The sequence below is a fragment of the Trachemys scripta genome, chromosome 2 (genome assembly GCF_013100865.1).
Source record: "Trachemys scripta elegans isolate TJP31775 chromosome 2, CAS_Tse_1.0, whole genome shotgun sequence".
Lineage (NCBI taxonomy): Eukaryota > Metazoa > Chordata > Testudines > Emydidae > Trachemys > Trachemys scripta.
The window spans coordinates 262,224,538-262,245,348 of NC_048299.1; the positions used below are offsets into that span (position 1 = coordinate 262,224,538).

General features: G+C 43.4%; 1 protein-coding gene across 19 annotated transcripts in view; it reads right to left on the reverse strand.

The window, feature by feature from the left end:
- The window catches only part of MTSS1 (MTSS I-BAR domain containing 1), a 166,594-nt gene extending 146,497 nt beyond the window's left edge, over nucleotides 1-20,097 (reverse strand). For 8 of the 19 annotated variants that reach the window (XM_034763596.1, XM_034763604.1, XM_034763595.1 and 5 more), the window contains exon 1: nucleotides 19,191-20,094. In XM_034763596.1, the coding sequence (XP_034619487.1) occupies nucleotides 19,191-19,262 (72 nt within the window). In that variant the 5' untranslated portion in view covers nucleotides 19,263-20,094. Of the gene's footprint in view, nucleotides 1-19,190 lie in introns of all 19 variants that reach the window. The other 11 variants (XM_034763605.1, XM_034763601.1, XM_034763597.1 and 8 more) reach the window with 4 other exon arrangements.
- Nucleotides 20,098-20,811: the final 714 nt, after the last annotated feature.

Sequence of the window (20,811 nt, forward strand, 5' to 3'; positions counted from 1 at the left end):
GTCTGGAGGCTGCCCGGCAAACCGTGAAGCCAGTAGCGCTCGGGCTTCGGGCAGCCCCCATGTCTCTGGACCCTGCGCCCCCGGCCGGGCACTTCCCCTCCCGGGCTCCAGTGGCTGCTGTGCTCCCTGAACTCCTGGGCTCTGTAAGCGCCAAGCTGCCTGAGTGCTACCGACTTCGGGCAGCCCCCATGCCTCTGGACCCTGCGCCCCTGGAGCCCGGGAGGGGAAGTGCCCAGCTGGTATTTTTCCTGGACATGTTCGGCTTTTTGGCAATTCCCCCCGGATGGGGGTTTGATTACCAAAAAGCCGGACATGTCCGGGAAAAACCGGAGGTATGGTAACCCTACCTGTGTGTGAAATGGGAAATTCTTGTCCAGTGACCACATCTCTCACGAACAAGAAGTCACTCCACAGCTGGCAACCTCTAAAAGAAAGGCCCAGGGGTGAATACATATGAAGGAGGCCCTTCCCTCTTATCCCTAGAAGTCCTTGTCCAGAATTAAAACACCATACCGAGATAGGAGAAGCATACCCTGCTATTGTCCTAGCTGTGACTGTTCTGTGGGTGGAGAAAATTGCAGTCTCTAGGGCTATCAATATGACACCTCTCACACACATTTATTTTAACAAACTGAGTAAATCAATCAGGTTGCCATGAACCTGAACCTAAGTATGTCTACACCTCCTGGGATGTTAAAATCTTATTCAGGATTATAAAACCCTGAATAAAATGTTTTATGTTAAGACAGAATTGTCAGCCATGTCAATGCAAGACACCCACTGATGAGTTAATCATTGCCATTTCCTTAAACTTAACAGTATTACTGAAATCTACTACTTTGAACCCTTTTCTCTCAACAGTAAGCTGGCTAGTCTGTCTACATGCAACGTATGCATTATGTATGTATATGCCAGGAACCTTCGAAGCACTGAATTAACAGCAGGGCCTATGGCTTTACTGGATTCTCAAGCAAAATACAAGCTGACAACTCAGCTTACCAAAGCAGTCTATTTATGCTGCCATTTCAGTGGCAGCATTACACTGCTAACTGTGCCTAATGGTACAGAGAATACTGACACCAGTCATGAATTTAATTGTGTCACAGGGAGACAGTATAGACAAAACGTAACTTGGGAAGGGAAGATTTTGTGGTACCACCTTGCCACACAGAAATCAAATTCAAATCATCATCTACCACTTCCACAAATCTTGGTTGTTTGTTTTTAAGCCTACCCACAGAAGCGGCATCAATGTAATTACATTGGTTTCAAAACTGATTTAGTTAAATCAGTACAAATCCTCTCATGTGGACATTCTTAAACTGATCTAAGAGTGGCTGATCGCAATTTAGCTTAATTTGATACCAAAATAGCAATTTATTAGTTCAACCCTAATTGAATCCCTGAATATTTGTGCACCTGCAATCTAGCAACAAGCCCACCTTCTAGCAGCATGCGTGTGTTGTGGTTTTTATCTGTTCTGCATTTATAGCATTAATTAATATAGTATAACCCCTTTGGCTAGCAATAACTCATTCTGCTTTTCCACAGCTCTGATCTCTCACCCACAAATCTTCTATATAAACTCATATTCTGTAGATTTCCAATTATTCCTATTCCAGTAGAAACTCTTTTTCCTTTTAACCCTCAGGATCAGCCCCTTCTGAAGCCAAATCAGCAGTTTGTTTCCTCACCCCCCTCTCTCTTTTTTCTGGAATTTAATTAATGTGTATTAATTATGGTGTCCCTTTGAACCCTTCAACCAAATACGTCTTGTTAACCTAATCTTGTGAGGTACCGAATGCCCTGAACTCCCAATCAAAGCAGGAGGAGTTGAGGATGCTCATTGGGTCACAAGTTCGGACGGTAGGTATTTATCCTGTCTCCTCCAGCTGGGGAAATAATTTATGCAGGACCACCTGGGTGAGGTTTATGGAAAGCAAATGGGGAGGAAGAGATGGTCCACTATTTAAAACACTAGCCTAGAACTTAGGAGACCTGGGCTCAAGCCCCTTCTCTGCCACAGACTTTGTGTGTGACCTTTGACACGTCACTTGGTTTCTTTGTGTTCCCCCATCTATAAAATGGGGATAATGGTACTTCCCTACCTCAAAGGGGTGTTGTGAGGATAAAAGATTGAAAGGTGCTCAGATACTATACAACAACCAGGGCGTCATGGAAGTCCTTTATAGACAGAATGTCCATTAAATTTGTAAGATTTCACCCTAAGAAATATTTAATGCAACATTACTTTTTTAATTAATTGGAAAAGCAACTATATACTTGCTTTGACTAAAAATCCTAGTGTGATTTAAGACTACTTTGGAAGAACAACAACAAAGTGTTTTTAAGTGTAATGTTTCACACAGCTACCTCTGTTCAGTCTGAAATTTCTGATTTCAAAACAGCTGATAAAGGAAATCAATTTTTTTCTTTAAATGTCAGAGTCATTTGAGCTCAAGTGTTATCTGTAAAAGGGGCAGGCTTCCTTTATCTTTCAAACTCTGTTCACAGTGTGAGGGGAGTGCTGGGCAGAAGATCAGCTTCAGGACATAAGTCCTGGGGCCATCTATTGAGCAACTTCACAGTTTACAGGACAAGTCAGTAATTTGTAGGTTGGGTTTTTGGGAGGTTTCTTAATGTCAGATCCCAAATGATAAATGATTATTTTCCCAGAACTAACCTTATGCCTATTGAAGAAGTTAGTTTTTTAAATGTCAACTACTGTGGTTTTCTTTGGAATTTACATTTTGTCACAGTAAGACACTCCAAAGTATCTACAGTGACACACCTTGGTGTTTAGCAGCGCTCTGTTTTTGGCTGCTTGCCTACCAACCACCAAGGCGTGTCATTATTAGGCCATAATAATATACCTTCGTCATATCTTATTGCTTAATTAGTTAGTGGATGGGTGATTAATTGTAGCGTGGGTGAGTCCTCTGCTCAGATCAGGCGACTCATACACTGCAAAAGTGGGCAGGGCACTGTCTTTCTGCTTTTACCTCTCCCCCCGACTGACTAGCCTGCGGGCTGACAAAGGAAACAGTGAGTCCTGCCCTGTCAGTATTTAGCCAGTTCACAATTAAAAAGCCAAACCGTGTCCCCTCAAGGGCACATACAGTAGCTGGTTCCCCTAAAGGTATTAGGCTGAGCTGTTGGAGCCCAAGATGCTCTTTCAAGCCTCAGAGTGCAGTACCCAGGCCTACTAGCATCTGGACAAATCCTGTCACATACTAACCATGCCCCAGTCAGACTCAGTGGTAGGGTCATGGCTTTTTCTGACCAGAGGAGAACATTTTGGATCCTGTGCATGTGTGGGGATGGGCCGGCGGTGTTCGGAATGTGTGAGGGGGATCAGGGCTGTGGCAGAGGGTTGGGGTGCAGGAGTGTGAGGACTTCGGCTGGGGGTGCAGGCTCTGGGGTGGGGCCAGAGATGAGGGGATCAGGGCTGGGGCAGAGGGTTGGCGTGCAGGGGTATGAGGACTCCGGCTTGGGGTGTGGGCTCTGGGATGGGGCTGGGGATGAGTGGTTTGGGGGTACAGGAGAGTGCTCTGGGACTACAGGGGGGAGAGAGGACTCCCCCCAGGTCTCTTTCCCCACAGCAGCACCTGGGCTGGGGGGAGAGGCACCTCTCCCTGCCACGGCTCCAGGGCTGCAGCCACAGAATAGGTGCCCCTCCCTGGCCCCTGCAGGTCTGGGCCAGGGCTGGGTTTGGGGAGAGGCGCCCGTCAGCCGGGTTTGGAAATGGGTGCCCTGGGCCACCCCGGCCACAGCAGGTCAGGACCACAGCATAGTTGGGGTCGGGGGGCCGCCACAGCAGGTCCGGGCTGCGGCATAGTTGGGGCCGGGGGGTCGCCATGGCAGTGGCAGGTTGGGGTTAGGAGAGGGGCTCCCCTCCCCTTGCCGCAGCAGGTCCCCAGGCGGGTTCCCTGAGTGCCTGCGTAGCACTAAATAGGCTGCTGCACAGCTTACAGGGAACTTAGGTCATGACTCTTCACACAGGAACGAGTGTGGAATGGTCACTCCCTGGCGGATTTGGGAGAATCAGCGTTTGACATATCCTGAGGAACCAAACAGCCCACTCTAGGATTACACTGCAAATCCTATGAAAGGAAGCTGCTAAAAGAGGTGATCTAAAAATGGCTCTCTTCCTTCTTTCAGGCCAGCAAACCTGCGAAGGTAGTTAATATATGAACTGAAACAACTGTACAACAATCACCCTGAGGTCTGAGAACATCAAGCTTCAGAAGAGTAAAGATTCACTCTGTCCAGAAAAGGATATTGCGCTGGTTTCCTCGAGAAACCACACAGATACCACACAGATACAGATGCGCAACGTAAGGCTACACTTGATGAAGAGGGCCATACTTACATGGATTATGGCTAATGGCAAGGATGAGAAAGTACCAAATTGCTGGTGCTGACTGTGCAATCCAAAATAAATGTAAGGGTCTTGACAGCTTAGCAAAAGAAATTAGTGAACAGTTTATGATGATTCTTTTTCTACTTCAAGGAAAAAAGATTGGCTTTCCTTAACAGTCTATATTCATGTACGGAGACTAATAAAGGTGAAGGAAAGATTTTGATGAAGCTATGAAGCACACTCCAAATTTCTACTAAAACTGGTGTTAGGTGACTCCAGTCCTGGTGTCAGTTCCCCCCATGACATTCACCAATGACAATTACTGCAAAAGAGGCAGCAAAAAAGTTTGATTCTTTGCTTGTGCTAACATCCCTCACATACACAACCTTTGACAGAACCATCTGAACGTCACAGGATGACCTGGATGTACTACCTATTTTAGGGAAAAAATTGAGATGGTGGTTTGACAGTCCCACTGGGGTGTGAGGAAGAAAAAAAAGAAGAAAACGGGAAGGAAGCAGGATGAGGGCAGCGGGCAGAGCAGTAGTGTTACTCATCAAAGCCAGAAATCTCCACTTCCTCACCTCAAGCCTCAGCTTCCCTCCCTGCAACCCACATTTATCACATTAACAGCTCACTGTTTAGAGACATTAATACAAAAATCATGGGCATTAGCACAGGGATTCTCAAAATGGAGGTCATTACCCCCTCAGGGAGTTGCAAGGATTACATGGGGGTCACGAGCTGTCAGCTCCGGGTTGTCAGCCCCACGTTAAATTGTCTCCCCCCCCCCCCCCTTTAATTTATAAATGTGGGAACACTCAGAGGCTTGCTGTGTGAAAGGGATCACCAATACAAAAAGTTTGAAAACCACTGCGTTAGCACATCTCGAAGTTAACTGGTGATTTCCTTCTTGGTTTTTTTAGCATAATTGTACAACTAAACTGCAGTTTGCAATTCTGTCACCAAATTTCACACACTAGTAACACATCCACAGACTGCACATCTGTCCTCGCGACAATAAAACAGTATTAACTCTGAACACATGCCCTGAAAATATAAAATACAGGACCAGCTCTAGGCAACAGCAAACCAAACACGTGCTTAGGGCGCACAATTCCAGGGGCGGCATTCAGGGAGTTGTGGGCTTTTTTGCTTCGGGAGTTGCGCTCTCGGAGGTGTGTGGTTTTTTGTTTGTTTGTTTTTTGTTTGGGGCAGCAAAAAATCTAGAGCCGGCCCTGATAAAATAAAATACCCAACTCTAAAATCTTATCCACCCACAACAAAACTTCCCTCTCATTGGTTACCACAACCATTAGAATGATTAGTACAGTAATATGAGCACAACACCACATCCCCAAACAGAGAGCCTATTGTGCTAGGTGCTGTACAAACATACAAAGGTTACACACAACGCACTACTTCACTAGACTGGACATGAAGGACACCAAGTCTTCCAAAGAAATTTCAATGGACAACAGAGCAAGAAATACCTAGGGGAAGCAATACAACAATGGCCTTAAAATGGACCTTAACCACTGACAAATGTCAACATGTGGGGGGGGGGGGAAATATAGTGGCTGAAAAATCAGTTCGCTAAACCAGAACAACATCTGCTGCAAACAGTTTGTGTGGTTTTATTTTAAATCAGTCAACAAGGGAAAAGGGCACTTGGCAAGCCATGAGAGCAGAAGTTACAAAACACTAGCAAACAGTATTGCATTTCTCTGCTCAATCCATGGATGGGTTTATGTAACTCAAAAGTTAGACTGTGTAGCCACTCACAAGACCATAAAAGCTCTTCCAAAAACAAAAAGATCATCTTTGACACACAACAGACAGTCCAACTTAAAGTTTATGACCACCTTTTCCAAGCTTCCCTACTATCTTAATAGTAATACTTTTCTTTCCCATTGGTAGCATTCCCTCTAAGCTGGCTGGTTCCTACACTCTTCAGGTCAGAAATTTGACATTAAAAATAATTAAAGAACCTACTTGATGAAGTATCTTCAGCTGAATGGGTTTCCCAACGAAATGTCAGGTTAACTACCATCTTACAGTGAGCTGAAATGTAAACTCAGGCAAGGTCCAGAAATAGTTCATTTTATTTCATTCTTCATGCAGATCTAGAACAATAGCACATGTGTTCTAGGATGTTATTTTATTTGTCTCTTAATGAACAGCACTTCATTACTGCTGCCTTCATTGTATCTTGCTTTGGTGCAAATGATTTTGACATATTCATTTCCCACACACTTCCCTTTCCTATCCCTCAATATTAATATTCCAGTTAAGTGAATCAACCCGTGAAGTTTCTGCAACACCAAATGCACCATACGCTCCATCATACAAGATCTTGAGCATTTCCAGTTTGTTTAAAACCAAGCATTTAAAATAGTGTTTCAATTCTAAGGTCTAAAAATAAGATTAAAATACTCCATTTCAAACTTTTCTTAAAAGAAAAGTTACTCCATTGGTTGATATGCCAGCCAAAACGTATCTTGTTAATCGTATAGCATAAACATGAGAAATCTCAATGTAATTTAAGCTAAGTTTTCAAAATCTGTGTAATGTTAGAATTTCCAACACCAGACCAGACCAGACCAGAGGTCCATCTAGACCAGTATCTTATCTCTGACAGTGGCCAATACCAGATGCTTCAGAGGAAGGGATGAGAAAACCAGCTAAAGGTAATTAACGAGATAGCCTGCCACCATGAAAAAGCTTCCTCCTAACCCTCAAACTTAGAGGCTGTCTTATGCCGTGAAGCATGAAGATTTATATCCCTTCCAAAACTCGTTTAATAGTCACCATTATGGATTTTCTTGATAACCATATAAGCATCTCATTCTTTTTTTGGAATCCTGAACATCTCTTCCCTTCAATGGTATCTTAGGTACAGTCTAACTGTGCACTGAATTGAAAAAAAATATTTCTTTTTAGCAGCTTTTAAATTTGCCACCTTTCAATTTCATTGAGCATCCTTTTGTTCTTATAGTATGAGAAAGGACAAATAGAAGTTTCAATCTACCTTCTCTATATCATTCATAACCAGTATCTTAGAATATTTTTGTATTGGATGAAAATACATCTACCCTTAATTTGTTGATAATTAGAATAAAGCAAATGCAAGGCCTCTTCATGTTTATATGAACATCTTTTCACTCTGACGGATTCTTTACAAACTATATTCATGGCCTGATTTACAAAGGTGGTGAGCACATGTATCTTCATGACTACAGGTGCTCAGTTCCTTTGAGAGTGAAGCCAATAGGCATCCCCATTCACCCAACACTAATATACATGCACCCATGGGATCAAAGAGGGCAGCACTCCCCTACTAAGCAACACTGCACTGTTTTATTTTATTTTTGAAAGGGAAGTGAAAAATAACTTCCCCACTTAGTTTCATTTAGAGAACCGTGGGTACATGGAATGCAACTTTGTTCAAAAGAGAAGCAAGTGTGCACAGAACCTCTCACAAGTGGTAAGGGCAAGCCCATAATCTCACGAAGAGTTCTACAACTGAAGAAAAAGAGAATTCTATACATAGAGCAAGGATTTAGGATGCAATGGTTTTGCAGCCAAAGAAACTCTTTACTCACCCAGAACCCCTGCAGGGCCAGGACTGATAGATTGTAGTTAACAGTTAAAGAAGAGAATGACATTAATTTCATCTCCTTTCAAAACTAAGGCATCTCAAATCCAACTTCATGAAATGGAAAAGCATTAAGTTTAACTGTGCTGCAAACAACTAAAAGCAGTGACCAATCGTAGGAAATCAAGTTAAAAACGTGGTTTAGCCTGTGTTGCGTTTCAGGATCAAAAGACTATAGATCAGAGCTTTTCAACCTTTTTTCATTTGCAGATCACTAAAAAATTTCAAATGGAGGTGCGGACCGCTTTGGACATCTTAGCCAGTCTGCAGACCCCCACGCATCCACGGACCATAGGTTGAAAACCACTGCAGTAGATGATTAAAAAGAAAATATAAGTCTAACCTATTTTTCCACTACTTATGCTACTGTTTTCTTTTCTATTTCTCTCAGCCTAGACAACCTAAAGAGACTTGCCAGTTTTACTTTCAGAGTCTTGTGCAATAGCACAATGCTGCAATGTACGCAATCTAAAGACTTCCATGGAAAGCTTGTATGGATTAAATTTGTTATAAATTTCATGGTACCACGTCTATTAGTCTAGGGTTTTTGTAACAGCTTGATCAACTCAAGAAACTGATCCAGTCAGGGTGGAAGTCTATGGAAAACTCTAGAAGAGAAACCACCACACCACAGAAAAAGTATCTCTACTATTTAAATCAGTGGTGGGCAACCAACGGGCTGCGTGCAGCCCGCAGGTTGCCCACCATTGATTTAGATACTCTCAAAGCACTTTCTGAACACCAAACAATAACTAATTCCAGAGCACTGAAGTGCAGCCACCTCTTGGAATATGGCAATTTAATGAGCATAGCAACTATAAAAAATTCAAGGGAAGGAGGTGAGGAATATGAATTAGGTGTAATTTTGTTATTAGAGAGCCATTTTCTTCGCTTTGTTCTTATTGGAATAAAGTCCACATCCAATAGCCCATGACTAAATGGATCCAGTAGTGAAGTACACACACTGTATTGTCATAATCACATCAGTCTGTGAGATGTCAAGGATGGAATGGCCCAAGATATTTAGGCTCTAAAAGCATCCTCTCCTTTCTTTGAGCATAACATCCTGGCTTGAAACCAAGTCAGGCCACTCACCAGCTGCCAACAAGTGTGATGTCACAACTACATCATTCACTACAGGTTAAGACCTAGCAAACTTAGCTTTGAGAAAGTAAGTTTAAATACAAACAGATTGGAAAACTAGCAAACATGTTGAGAAAATGTATTATTACCGTGTGAGAGGATACACACCCACTAGATACCTTTACGTTTTTTCCACTCTGAAAGTCCCTCTCAAACATGTGCAGACCTCCATTAAGATGAGATGTCTAACTGGACTCTCTCTCTAAATAGAGAAAGTCATCTGTAGGAGGGGAAAAAACTACCCAGCTGCAGCTATGGGAGAACCTGACCTAGTATCCGATGGCGTATTCTGCAAAAAGAGTTATATACACAAGAAGATGATTCTAAAGAAGTATGCAAGGGGAAATGTTTAGTTACACGTTCTTCAATTCAGATTAGAATGACAAATTTGTGAGAAACTCTGAAGAGAGGATTTCTCCACAGAGACTCATCAATAGAAGCCTTTCATCCACTCTAACATTATGAATCAGCTCCTGTGTATGCACAGCAGACACTTAAACCCACAATATTTCAGTTGGATCAAAACTAAGATTATTAAAATTTCAAGAGGCATTCACTCTGGCATACGGGGTAAATTCTCAAAGCAATGCCAGGGCCTTCCCATGGCCAGGTAACTCCATTAACAGCACTGGAATTTGATCGGCTAAAATTTCACATAGCCCTTTTAGAGAAAAAAAGTGTAACCGTGCCCCTCACCACACGGTCTCTGTGCACTGTACAATATTTTATGCATCTTATGTGCTAACCAGCGTCTCCTTTACAAGAGTCACACCACGCAAAGTATGCACCACCAAGTCCACACGATTGCTTCGGCAAAACCCACATAGAAGAGATGCCCATGGTTTCAATGCCCATGGTTAAGTCTAACACAAGCTCCCTCAGGCCAGCAGATGAAATGATTACCAGAACCAAAGATCTTTTCCCAAGATGTTGAGAAATGCCTCAGCTGATCACAGCTGTCAAGGCAGCACACAGGGAGAAAGAGTTCTCTTGGGCAGCCAGGCCCAAACTATACAGGGTTTTACCCTTTTGGTAGCTTCAAAATTCACTTGTATGTATCCGGCTTATTACATGTTTATTACTAGCTCAGAGGAGAAAAATAGTCATTTCCTAGCCCCAAGCTAAGCACCTATGCCAAGTTTCAGCAAAGAAGAATTGGAAAGGGTGGGGGCTACAGTTATTACCAACTCAAAATTGACGGGCTAATTCACCCTCAACTACAGAGCTACTACGCAAAAGCTATTTCACAACAACATTCAGGGTTCAACACGCAAACGTGGTGGCACTGCTAGTTTACAGAGAAAGAGGACTCAGACCGACAGGTGATATCATGCCGCCACCCCCCCCTTTCTTTTTGGTAGCATAAATTGAATTTCTCAGGTAGAATAATCATTACTAGCACCAAACATATCAACAACAACAAGTTAACTCACTTAACTTTACGTATAATAGACATGGGGCTATGTCTACACTATAGACCTTACATCAGCACAGCTATACCTGTGCAACTGCGCAGCTGTAAGGTCTCCCGTGTAGCTGCTCTATGCCGACAGGAGAGCTCTCTTCCGTCGGCATATTTAAACCACCCCCAACAAGCGGCGGTAGCTATGTCAGCAGGAGAGCATCTCCCACCGTCACAGCACGGTCCACACTGGAGTGTCTGTCTGTGAAACTTATGTCGGTCAGGGATGTGCTTTTTTCACACCCCTGACCAACAAAAGTTCTACTGACAAAAGTCCTAGTGCAGACATAGCCTAGATCAGCGTTTCTCTAACTGGGGTCCTCCAGCCCCGCTGATCAACTCCTCTCCCTCCCTCCCAGTATCTCCTGAATGCCGGGGGATCACCTATTCCCCAGCGTGCAGGAGGCACTGGGGGGGGGGGGGAGAGAAGGGCGGGGAGGGGGCAGAAAGAGGCAGGGAAGAAGAGGGGCAGGGGTGGAGCAGGGCGGGAAGAGGTGGGTCAGGGGTAGGATGACCAGATGTCCTGATTTTACAGGGACAGTCGCGATATTTATTTTTTTTCTTATATAGGCTCCTATTACCCCTCTCCCCACCCATCCCCTGTCCTGATTTTTCACACTTGCTATCTGGTCAGCCTAGTCAGGGGTGGGGCTTTGGGGAAAGGGGTGTAGTGGGGGCAGGGCATGGGGCTGAGCAGGGGACTTAAGGGTCCACGAAAAAAATTAAATCAAAATGGGGGTCCTCGGGTTGCTGAAGTTTGAGAACCGCTGGCCTCGATTGTTATGCACTAGCTGGTATCTCAGCCTGCATCCTAAGATTAACACAAATAGCACAGCACTGCTCCACTTTCGCCTCTTCAACAGCTTGTTGTTGGCTAATGAGGGGGCGACAGACAGAGATAAAACAGCCACTCACAGAATAGCCAGCTATGGATCCTTCATACACTATAATCCTACAGGTTAAAGTGTTCCAGTCAGCCCCCTTCCTTTAAAAAACAACATTGTGCCCAATGTTTTTGGCCTCATGTACATCTGGGGGGGAACCATCATGATCAGACTTGGATGAGCAACTGTAGAGAGCCTCTTCTCCACCTTCAAACAATGGGAAACATCAGTGAAGTCTGAGGCACTGACAAAAGTACAGAGAGCACAGTAGTGAAAGCCAGAAACTCCTGAACTCAAATCCTTCTTCTAAGGTCTGTTCCATTTACAGCCTTGGGGAAAACGTCACCAAAGCTCCAAGCCTCACCTTGCCCTTCGGTTAAAGAGGGGATAAATATTCCTAAGGTTCCTGTGAAGCCGGGTACTAGTGTTTGTGGAGCACTTTGAAGATGAAATACACTATGGGCTCAACCCTAGTGCCAAGCTTTCCTTCAATCATTGCTTCAATCCAGCAAAGCACTTCAGCGCATGAGCAGTTCCACTGACTCTACGGGGACTTTTTATGTGCTTCACATTCAACACGATCTATACATTTTAGTGCTCTGCTGGACTGGGGATGGTATATAATGCTAAACTGATAAACCTAAACACAAAGAAAACAAATCCATCCTGCTGAGAGGCCCTTTTGAGGGACTCCTCCTTACTAATTCAGAGCCCTCCTGATTTTGTGGGTTCAAAGTAGACTGATGTGCCTTTTAAGTACAGCTGTCATTTTATTATTCTGCTCTGGGTCATGGGATTCTCCCCCCCCCCCCCCTCCATCGAATATCTTGTATGGACATTTCCATGGACAGATCGCTACTTCCCTCCTGATTAAAAATGGGGATTTGTAACTGAAAAGCTGAAAACATCAAGACAATGACAGTGATGCTTCTGGAAGATATTCTATACAGATACACAAAAGCGCTCCATCACTTAGAGCAACAAATATGTGCCCAAGAGACATCCATACACCGTACAGCACTTGCTATTGTATACTGCTGGTTTTAATGCATCTTTTCCAGGTTCAGAACCGAGGAAGCGATGAACTCTGAAAAACATCACTGTTTGTTATGTATTAACCAGTTCTGGGTCCGTAATTACACAGTCTCGTTATTCTCAAACTTTTGCTCAGTCAGTTGTATTTTTTATGGAAAGCTGCATGATTTCTTCTAGGCTACAACACTGGAAACCTTACTATGTAGCACATGGCATTCTGCCTGATCTGAAAGGATTTTTTAAAGTATTTTTTCCCTCCTATAGCAGGAAACAAAACTGTCCTCTAAAGACTTGAGGGGCAGATCCTCAGCTGCTGTAAATTGTCATCACTCCACTGCAGATGATTTACACCAGCTGAGGGACTGCTGCTAAAAAGAGGTTGTAGTTACGCATTTTCATCGCTCTGCCACAATTGTATGGAACACACAGGTAGGCCCAATACATTGATAAGCATTCAGTATTTCTTCTCCTAGACCATCCCTCAAGCTTCGTGATAAATTCATGAGAATTTTTCCTTCTGAAGTCCTTAAGACACTTACAGAAAGATTCTGCAGCTGTTTATAAAGAGCAAAGAAGTTCAGAGAAAGCAAGCTAGCTGCTTGCACAAATTGCAAACAATCAGCTATATTTGCCATCCACAGAAGTGTTGACAGCAAAACACCTATTCTAAAAAAAGAAGCTGCATGGAGAAAAAAGAAACACACTGTATAGTATAAATACCAGAGTCCCTATGCTTGAAATAGAGCTTGTCTTCAGGAATCGTGTGAGAGAGACATGTAAATTCAAATGTAGTATGCATTGGGATAATGGAAGATGTCCCTCTTTCATCTCTCCCTCTCCTCCCCCAAAGTCTACACCTGTGCTTTGCACATTTGTTTAAGTTAACCATTAAGAGAAGATAATGCTAGCCATATTAGAAACTGGATGGCAACCAGACCTTAAAATTCAGCTGTAATATCTGTATTTTACATCAATTTTGTTACTACCAGCTTACTCCAAAGCATTTAGAGACCGCTTGTTTGAGAGATGCTATACAAAATAAAGTCAGGGTCCTGGAAGCAGATACATGCGGGTAGCCTCTTGTGTTTGCACAAATCTGATCACAGTACCAGGACCGTTTAACGCCATATTTGTGTGGTAACTGGCTCAGCACTTTGCTTATCCCAACAATGGCTTAGCATTGTTTGAGTCACATCACAAATATTTTCATCTGTTTTTCAAATGTGCATTTCCTTGTGTTCATATCAAACACACACAGAAAAATGCCACCAGCTATCCCTAACCACTGAATCAGTGTAAGGACCTAACTACCAAATTGCTTCAAGAATTATAGCCATTTCCCTTGTGCATCTTGTGCCAAGTTTTGCCATGTACACGGTTTAACTACTCTTCACCCTGCCCATACTGAAAATACATTGAGAATTGGAAAAATACTCAGTACTTAATATTTCTCATCTCTCAGCCACTCAGATACAATCTCTTATCTATTCTCCTTTTGGGCCCACTCAGATTTCTATCCTTTCTATATCTCTACCAGCAACAGCCTTGAACATTTGACAGCAATGATTCCACATTCCCATCCAAAAGAGCATTACTAGCCACAACAGGGCAGAATGAAGTTAGTGATACCTCTCCAACTTAGCATTAAAATAAAAGTCAAATCAATGCTTTGCTCTCAATTACTTTATGGAGACTTCAATTAAAAGACTATAAAAATTTATATTCTCTTATCATTAGGCCTCCGGATTTCCATCCCTTATTAGGGAGGTGGGCACTGATCCTGCCTTAGAAACGTGTTTTTATTCTCCAAGGAGAAAATTTATATCCCCTTCTTGTATCTTTAAGCCCAAGCAAACTCATGGATATAATCAATATAGGCCTGCCTGTTATCATTTATTTGTATGCTAGGAATGCCTGGAGACCACAATCAGGATCAGGGCCCCATTCAACCAGGTGCTGTACAGAGCAACGGCTCCAACAAGCTTACAGCCTAAACAGACAAAACAGATGAAGGGTGTGTTGGTGAAAAAGGATGCAACATACAAGCAAGAGTGATGAGTGGCCCACAGTATCTTAGTTCCTTTTTGGGGTGGGGGAGGAGAGAGTAATGATAGTGTGGAATAAAGGGGAGCGGGAGGGAATAAGTTAAGAAAAGCTTAGAATTAGGAATAAGAAGGAAAGGAAGAGCAACACTGAAAAGGGGGAGCATGCTCTGTATCAAAAGACAGGATTGTTTGAAACATGCTCTTTAAAACCTCACCCCAAAATGATCTCCATACATTTGCTGTATGCTACGAGAAATTAACAGCATACTACTGTACAGAGCTTCTCAGTATTTTGTTTCCAGAAAGGAGTTACAATCCATTCAGATCAAATGCTATCTTCCCACAGGGAGCTACAGAAAGCACATTACATTCACGGGGAAACCTGTACAATGTTAGCACAGCATACAAATCTACTCCTCAGAGGGCACAAAGCAAGTGTTTATTTTTTAATTTGGACCACTTTGAAAAAGATCTTACATATAACATCTGTACGTTATCACCTCAAGAATAGATTGTAGGGAACAATAGTTCATCAAGAATGGACAATATGTACAGCTAAATTTCTATGATTCTCTTGATTTCTGAAATTGCCAAATCCTGATTCTGGAGCAAAAATACCAAGCATGGCACCAAATGTGAACACGTCAAACATGAGCCTCTCATAATGAAGACCCTGTGTACACCATGATAAATCTGACCTAAACTTTTCAGCAGAGGGCCTGGATTTTGCCTACACAGCAAACTGTAAATTCCACAGCAGAATAAGATAAAATAAAAAATGGAAGGGGGAGGGGTTACTGAATTATATATTAAAATGAACAATACAATATTCCAGGGGGAATAGCTCAGTGGTTTGAGTATTGGCCTGCTAAACCCCGGGTTGTGAGCTCAAACCTTGAGGGGGCCATTTAGGGATGTGGGGCAAAATCAGAACTTGGTCCTGCTAGTGAAGGCAGGAGGCTGGACTCTATGACCTTTCAAGGTCCCTTCCAGTTCTATGAGATAGGTATATCTCCATATATTATATTATATTATTATTAACAAGGAAGTGCTATTTACTTCTTCTCATAACACAAGAACTAGGGGTCACCAAATGAAATTAATAGGCAGCAGATTTAAAACAAACAAAAAGAAGTATTTTTTCCACACAACACACAGTCAACCTGTGGAACTCTTTGCCAGAGGATGTTGTGAAGGCCAAGACTATAACAGGGTTCAAAAAAGAACTAGATAAGTTCATGGAGGATAGGTCCATCAATGGCTATTAGCCAGGATGGACAGGGACGGTGTCCCTAGCTTCTGTTTGCCAGAAGCTGGGAATGGATGACGGGATGGATCACTTGATGATTATCTGTACTGTTCATTTCCTCTGGGGCACCTGGCCTTGGCCACTGTCGTAAGACCGGATACTGGGCTAGATGGACCTTTGGTCAGACCCAGTATGACAGTTCTTATGTTCTTAATTATACAATGCTGCAATTTTTTTAATTTACACATAGCTGCCAAACTCTGCACTGAAACCAACCTGCATTGTAGAAGATGTTGGAAGAAGATTTGGGACTTTTGGCCCTTCGGAAATTGAGAGAAGCAGTTTATGATTGTGGACTAGAAGCAAACTAGTTCAATGTTTCTGCTAAGACGACCAGCGCTAGACTGGTTAAGCATGCTAACATAGTCATCATTAGGTTTCAATGTTAACTCACCATTGAGTCTATTGGAGGAGATCACACTTTGGAGCTATTGTTTACAGGCTCAGAAGCCTTGTCCACTCTAAGGAAAGGTGGGCATCAACAACAGGACAGCTGAACTGGTGCTAAACAGTTTAAATCAGGGGTCTCAAACTCCTGGCCCCCAGGGCTTCAGCAGTTTTGGGGCCTGGTCTCTCCCTTGGCCCAACCTGCCGCCTCCGGGTGCTCCCCCCTCAGGAGCCCCAGCAGTGCAGGGGAGCTGAGCGGCGGCTGCCTGCTCGCTCCAGTTGCTACCGGCCCCTCCCTGAGGCCCAGGGCAGGGCGGGGCTGTGCTTCTGCACTGCCCCCGCCCCGAGCGCCCCTGTGGCCAATGGGATGCTGCGGGGGGGGGCAGTGCCTGGGGGCAGAAGCGCACGGAGTCCCCCGGGCCTGTCCCAACTTGGAGCCCTAGGTAAGCGCGCACACCTGACCCCCCTCCCAGAGCCTCTGTTCACACTGTTTATATTTGGGGGGGTTTCATCACAATCACAAAGAATAAAAATTAATAAAATGAAAAGGCTGGATTCTGTTGCAAATTCCACACCATTGCAGAGTACACGGGGCTCTGGCTATAGCCTTTCCATTATGGGAATTACGGACAGATCCTGCAACAGGACAGGCGGGCAGACCCCTGCTCAGATCCCAACAGCTTTGCAAGGAGTCCACCCCCACAGTTCAACTTGTACGAAATGGTCCTTAGAAAGCTAAGTTCCATTTTACTGCAGCGGTACAGCTAGCTGAAAGCACCCATTAATCTCTGAAAAAATTAATTATTTTTGTAAACTGTCATTATCCTTGCACATAATTAGTAAAAACAGCTAATGTTTCATTAATTGCATTGATGTAATTTAATTGCTTTGTTTAGACTAAACAATAAGGAACATTGTGCTTGTTTATCTAAACAGTGATCATCAGAGGTAAGAATTGGTGCAGTGTTCTTTTTCTATAAATCTAATACACCCCTCCTAGAGTTCAGTCTAGAAAACAGGTTCCACTACTATTAAAGATTTTTTTAAATCCACACCTGTTCCCATTTCTGTAAAGCAGCTGTGTTAAAATCTTTCCAGTGAGCAGGGTTTCCGTACATGTAACAGTGCATAAACACACACAACAACAGCAGGAAAACAAGATGCATCATTTTTATAGGAGAGAAGTAAAGACATGTTCTGCTCTTCTCTATTTAAATAAAAAAACAACAGATTTAATCTGGCAGAACAAAACATCTGCTAAATGTTCTTTTTGAAGTATATTTAATGAAAATTATTACAGGGGTGGAGGTTGGTTTTTGTTTTGTCTTTTTAATGAAACCTACACTTAATGTAAAAAAAAAAAAGGCAAAATTTGGAAAAAAATCACACTTGAAGAACGTGACAGCAATAATTGCAACATTCTTCTGATACACACACCTCTCCCCCAAACCTGCCTACAATTAAAAGCACCGCTTGTAAAGAAAGTATCTCCATAGATCTGTTTAGATGAAAGTGCATGTGAATCCAAGCTAAAAAATAATTCCTGGACCAGACACCTCCCCTCCCACCCACCCCGTACACACAAAAAACGTTCATTTATGTATGCCTCATTGTAAATTATATTTTAGCTAGTAAAACTGAGCTCCCATCCAAAGTATATCCACACCCACCAGTGAATCCCTCATCGCTGAGAACTACCTCCAACTGGAACCCTCATTTCCCAGCCCTTCTGCGAAGAGTCCTATACAAATTAAAAATACATTACAGTATTCTACAGCAATGATTCTAAACAGTGTAACACTTCACTACTGGCTGTATTTAGACTATAGCTGGATTCCCTCAAATCTAGACCCTCATCTATGCCCCATCCGAGAAAGGCATCTTGTCCTTGTTAAGGAGAACATTACAGTATTCCGCAAGAAGAGCTGCAAACACTGTAGTAACGTTATTTTAAGCTGTAGTGGTTTGGGACCATTTGCAGAGATACTGTAGTTTGTTTTTTTTAAACAAGACTAGGCTAGAAGATCCTCCCCATCCTTATATATATTTATATACACATATATATACACACACACACCTATATATATAGATAGATATAGATATATATCCTGCAGAGAGGCCCTTTGCAGTCAAGGATACACAGTCAACACCCCTTAATTGATGGCTCCCTCACAAGAAAGATCTTTGCAGATTGTGATTTCAGTTTGCAAGGGGGCAAAGCCATGAGAACTGATGCACTTTACATTTAAAGGGACTCAGGAAAGGGCAGTTACTATCCATATGAACATACCATATATAAAAAAATTAATCACAGATTAAGATACAGTTTCAACCCAGAAAAACAAATCTACTTTTTAGTATCTGTAGGTCTAGATTTTCATACGGCACTCATCATGGTGGTATATTGATGCCTATATTGCCCCTTTCAGCCCCACCCTAGAGCTTTCCAACACACTATAATAGGTGTCCTACACTACTTCTGGCCTTGTTGCATTTATTGTTAGGAATTGCACAGCCTAAAACAGTTTTAAAAAAATGGTATAGGAAATGTTGGCGTAAGGTAAAGAGATCCAAACTTAAATGTTCACGGATGGGCACTGCAGGAGAAGGAGGTGGTGTCCTGCAAGCAACTCAGGAGTCAAAAACATCAACAATTAATTAACATACTGCAAAGAGCATTTATAACTGATGCCAATACACATCCAGAAGATTAAACACGGGGTCTCTGTCTCATCTATAAACTAGTGTAAAGGGGCTTTGGGTGGGGTAGGGAGTTAATGCAATGATCCTTCAATGCAGCTGCAATTTATGGTGCAATCATGTGGTGCTTGTAAAGTTTACCCAGCAAAGGTTACTAGATGACTTCCCAGCACCTGGTCCCCCAATTCCCTCTCAATCACTTACCTTCATGTCGCTTATGATGGTCTGGAAGAGCCCTCCAAGCGCACTACATTCCTTCTCTATCACAGCCTCCATTTTCCCGGCTCGATCACACAGGAGGACACAGACACTGCTGCAATTTCACAACCCTAAAAAAAAAAATCGCCCCAATCTCCCACCTCTCAACAAAATCTGAGCAGCTCTTAAAAAAAAAAAAAGGGCGAACCTAAAGGCAGCAGGGAAAATAAGTGAAATCCTTATCTCTCTATTTTGAAAAAAAAAAATCCCAATGTTATTGGTGTCTATTTTCTACATACAGTCCCCAACAACCCCCCAAAAATATCCTGAGATTTAAAACCAAGCTGCTACTATCCCCCCACACAAGGGCAACAACAAAATCCATCCTTGTGCATAATGGGTCATGCCCACAAGTAGGATCAAACCTGGTATTTCAATCTAAAACAGCATCAGCTGTTTAAAAATGAATGTAATGCACCAGACCTGCTGCCTACCAAAAAAAACCCAACAAAATAACTATTCATTTAAGGCAACAAATCTGATCGCAAAGAAAAGCATTTAATACACCCACGCTACTGCTTGCACTTAAAAAAAAAAAGTAAAGCGCGTTTAACAAAACAAATCAACGGCTTGCCAAAAAAAAGCCTAATGCATTTAGAGCAACAAATTAATATTTCAATTTTAAAAGCCCCACTGCATTTATTAATGCACTCGGCCGGCTGGTCGCCACGGCGGGAGGGGAGCCAACTACCAATCTAGTGTTTCCAGAAAGCCCCAATGCACGGGATTCATCTGCTATTTGCAACCCCCGCGAGCCACCCGGCCGGCAGAGCTGCCCCCTCTCGTGCCCCTGCGCTGCGCTGTGACTGGGCTCTCACACAGCTCCTCTAGCTCGCCTCGCGAGCGCGCGCCAGTGCCCAGGCCCTACTATCTCACCTCCCCGGGAGCGGGCGCGCGGGCGCGTCACGAGCGCAGAGTGCCCGCCCCGCCGCTGCTGATTGGTCAAAGGGAGAAGAGGCGGGTGGTAGAAGGTAGCTGCGGGCTCTAGAGCGCGCATGGGTGTGGGAGCGGGATGCTGGCGGAGGAATGCGTGGGAGCTGGGTTCGAGTCCCTACTCTGCTACTGTGGGAGTGAATGGTGGGGCTACGCGTCAGGCTATGGGAGAGGAAGCTGGGTCTTCTAGCATAAGGCAGCGCTAGGATCCTGGGTTCTGTTCCCAGCGCGGGAGGGGATGGGGTGCTACTGATTTTCAATGGCTTTGCCCCTCTATTCCCCCAGCCATGAGAGGTGGCCTGTGAGGAGATCCTGAGGTGCAACAGGCCTATATCCAGAGGGGTTAATGACCTAACCAAGGCTGTGTGGTGTTGCAATCAACAGCCTTTTCTACCCTCTGTCAGGCTGGTGTTTGTACTCCCCACAAGCTGCCCAATTGTCATGTAATTTTAAATGTTAGAAGAATATCATTAAGGTGGTAAAGTCAAGCACACTAGGAAATGCCAGAATTAAGGCTGTCTGTGCAGGGGTCCTAGGAAAAACTAGTTGCAAGATCATTTAATTAAACATTATCACAATGCACTCAATCAAGCTGGCCAAATTAATGCTGCACAGGCACCTGTAATTCTGGCAT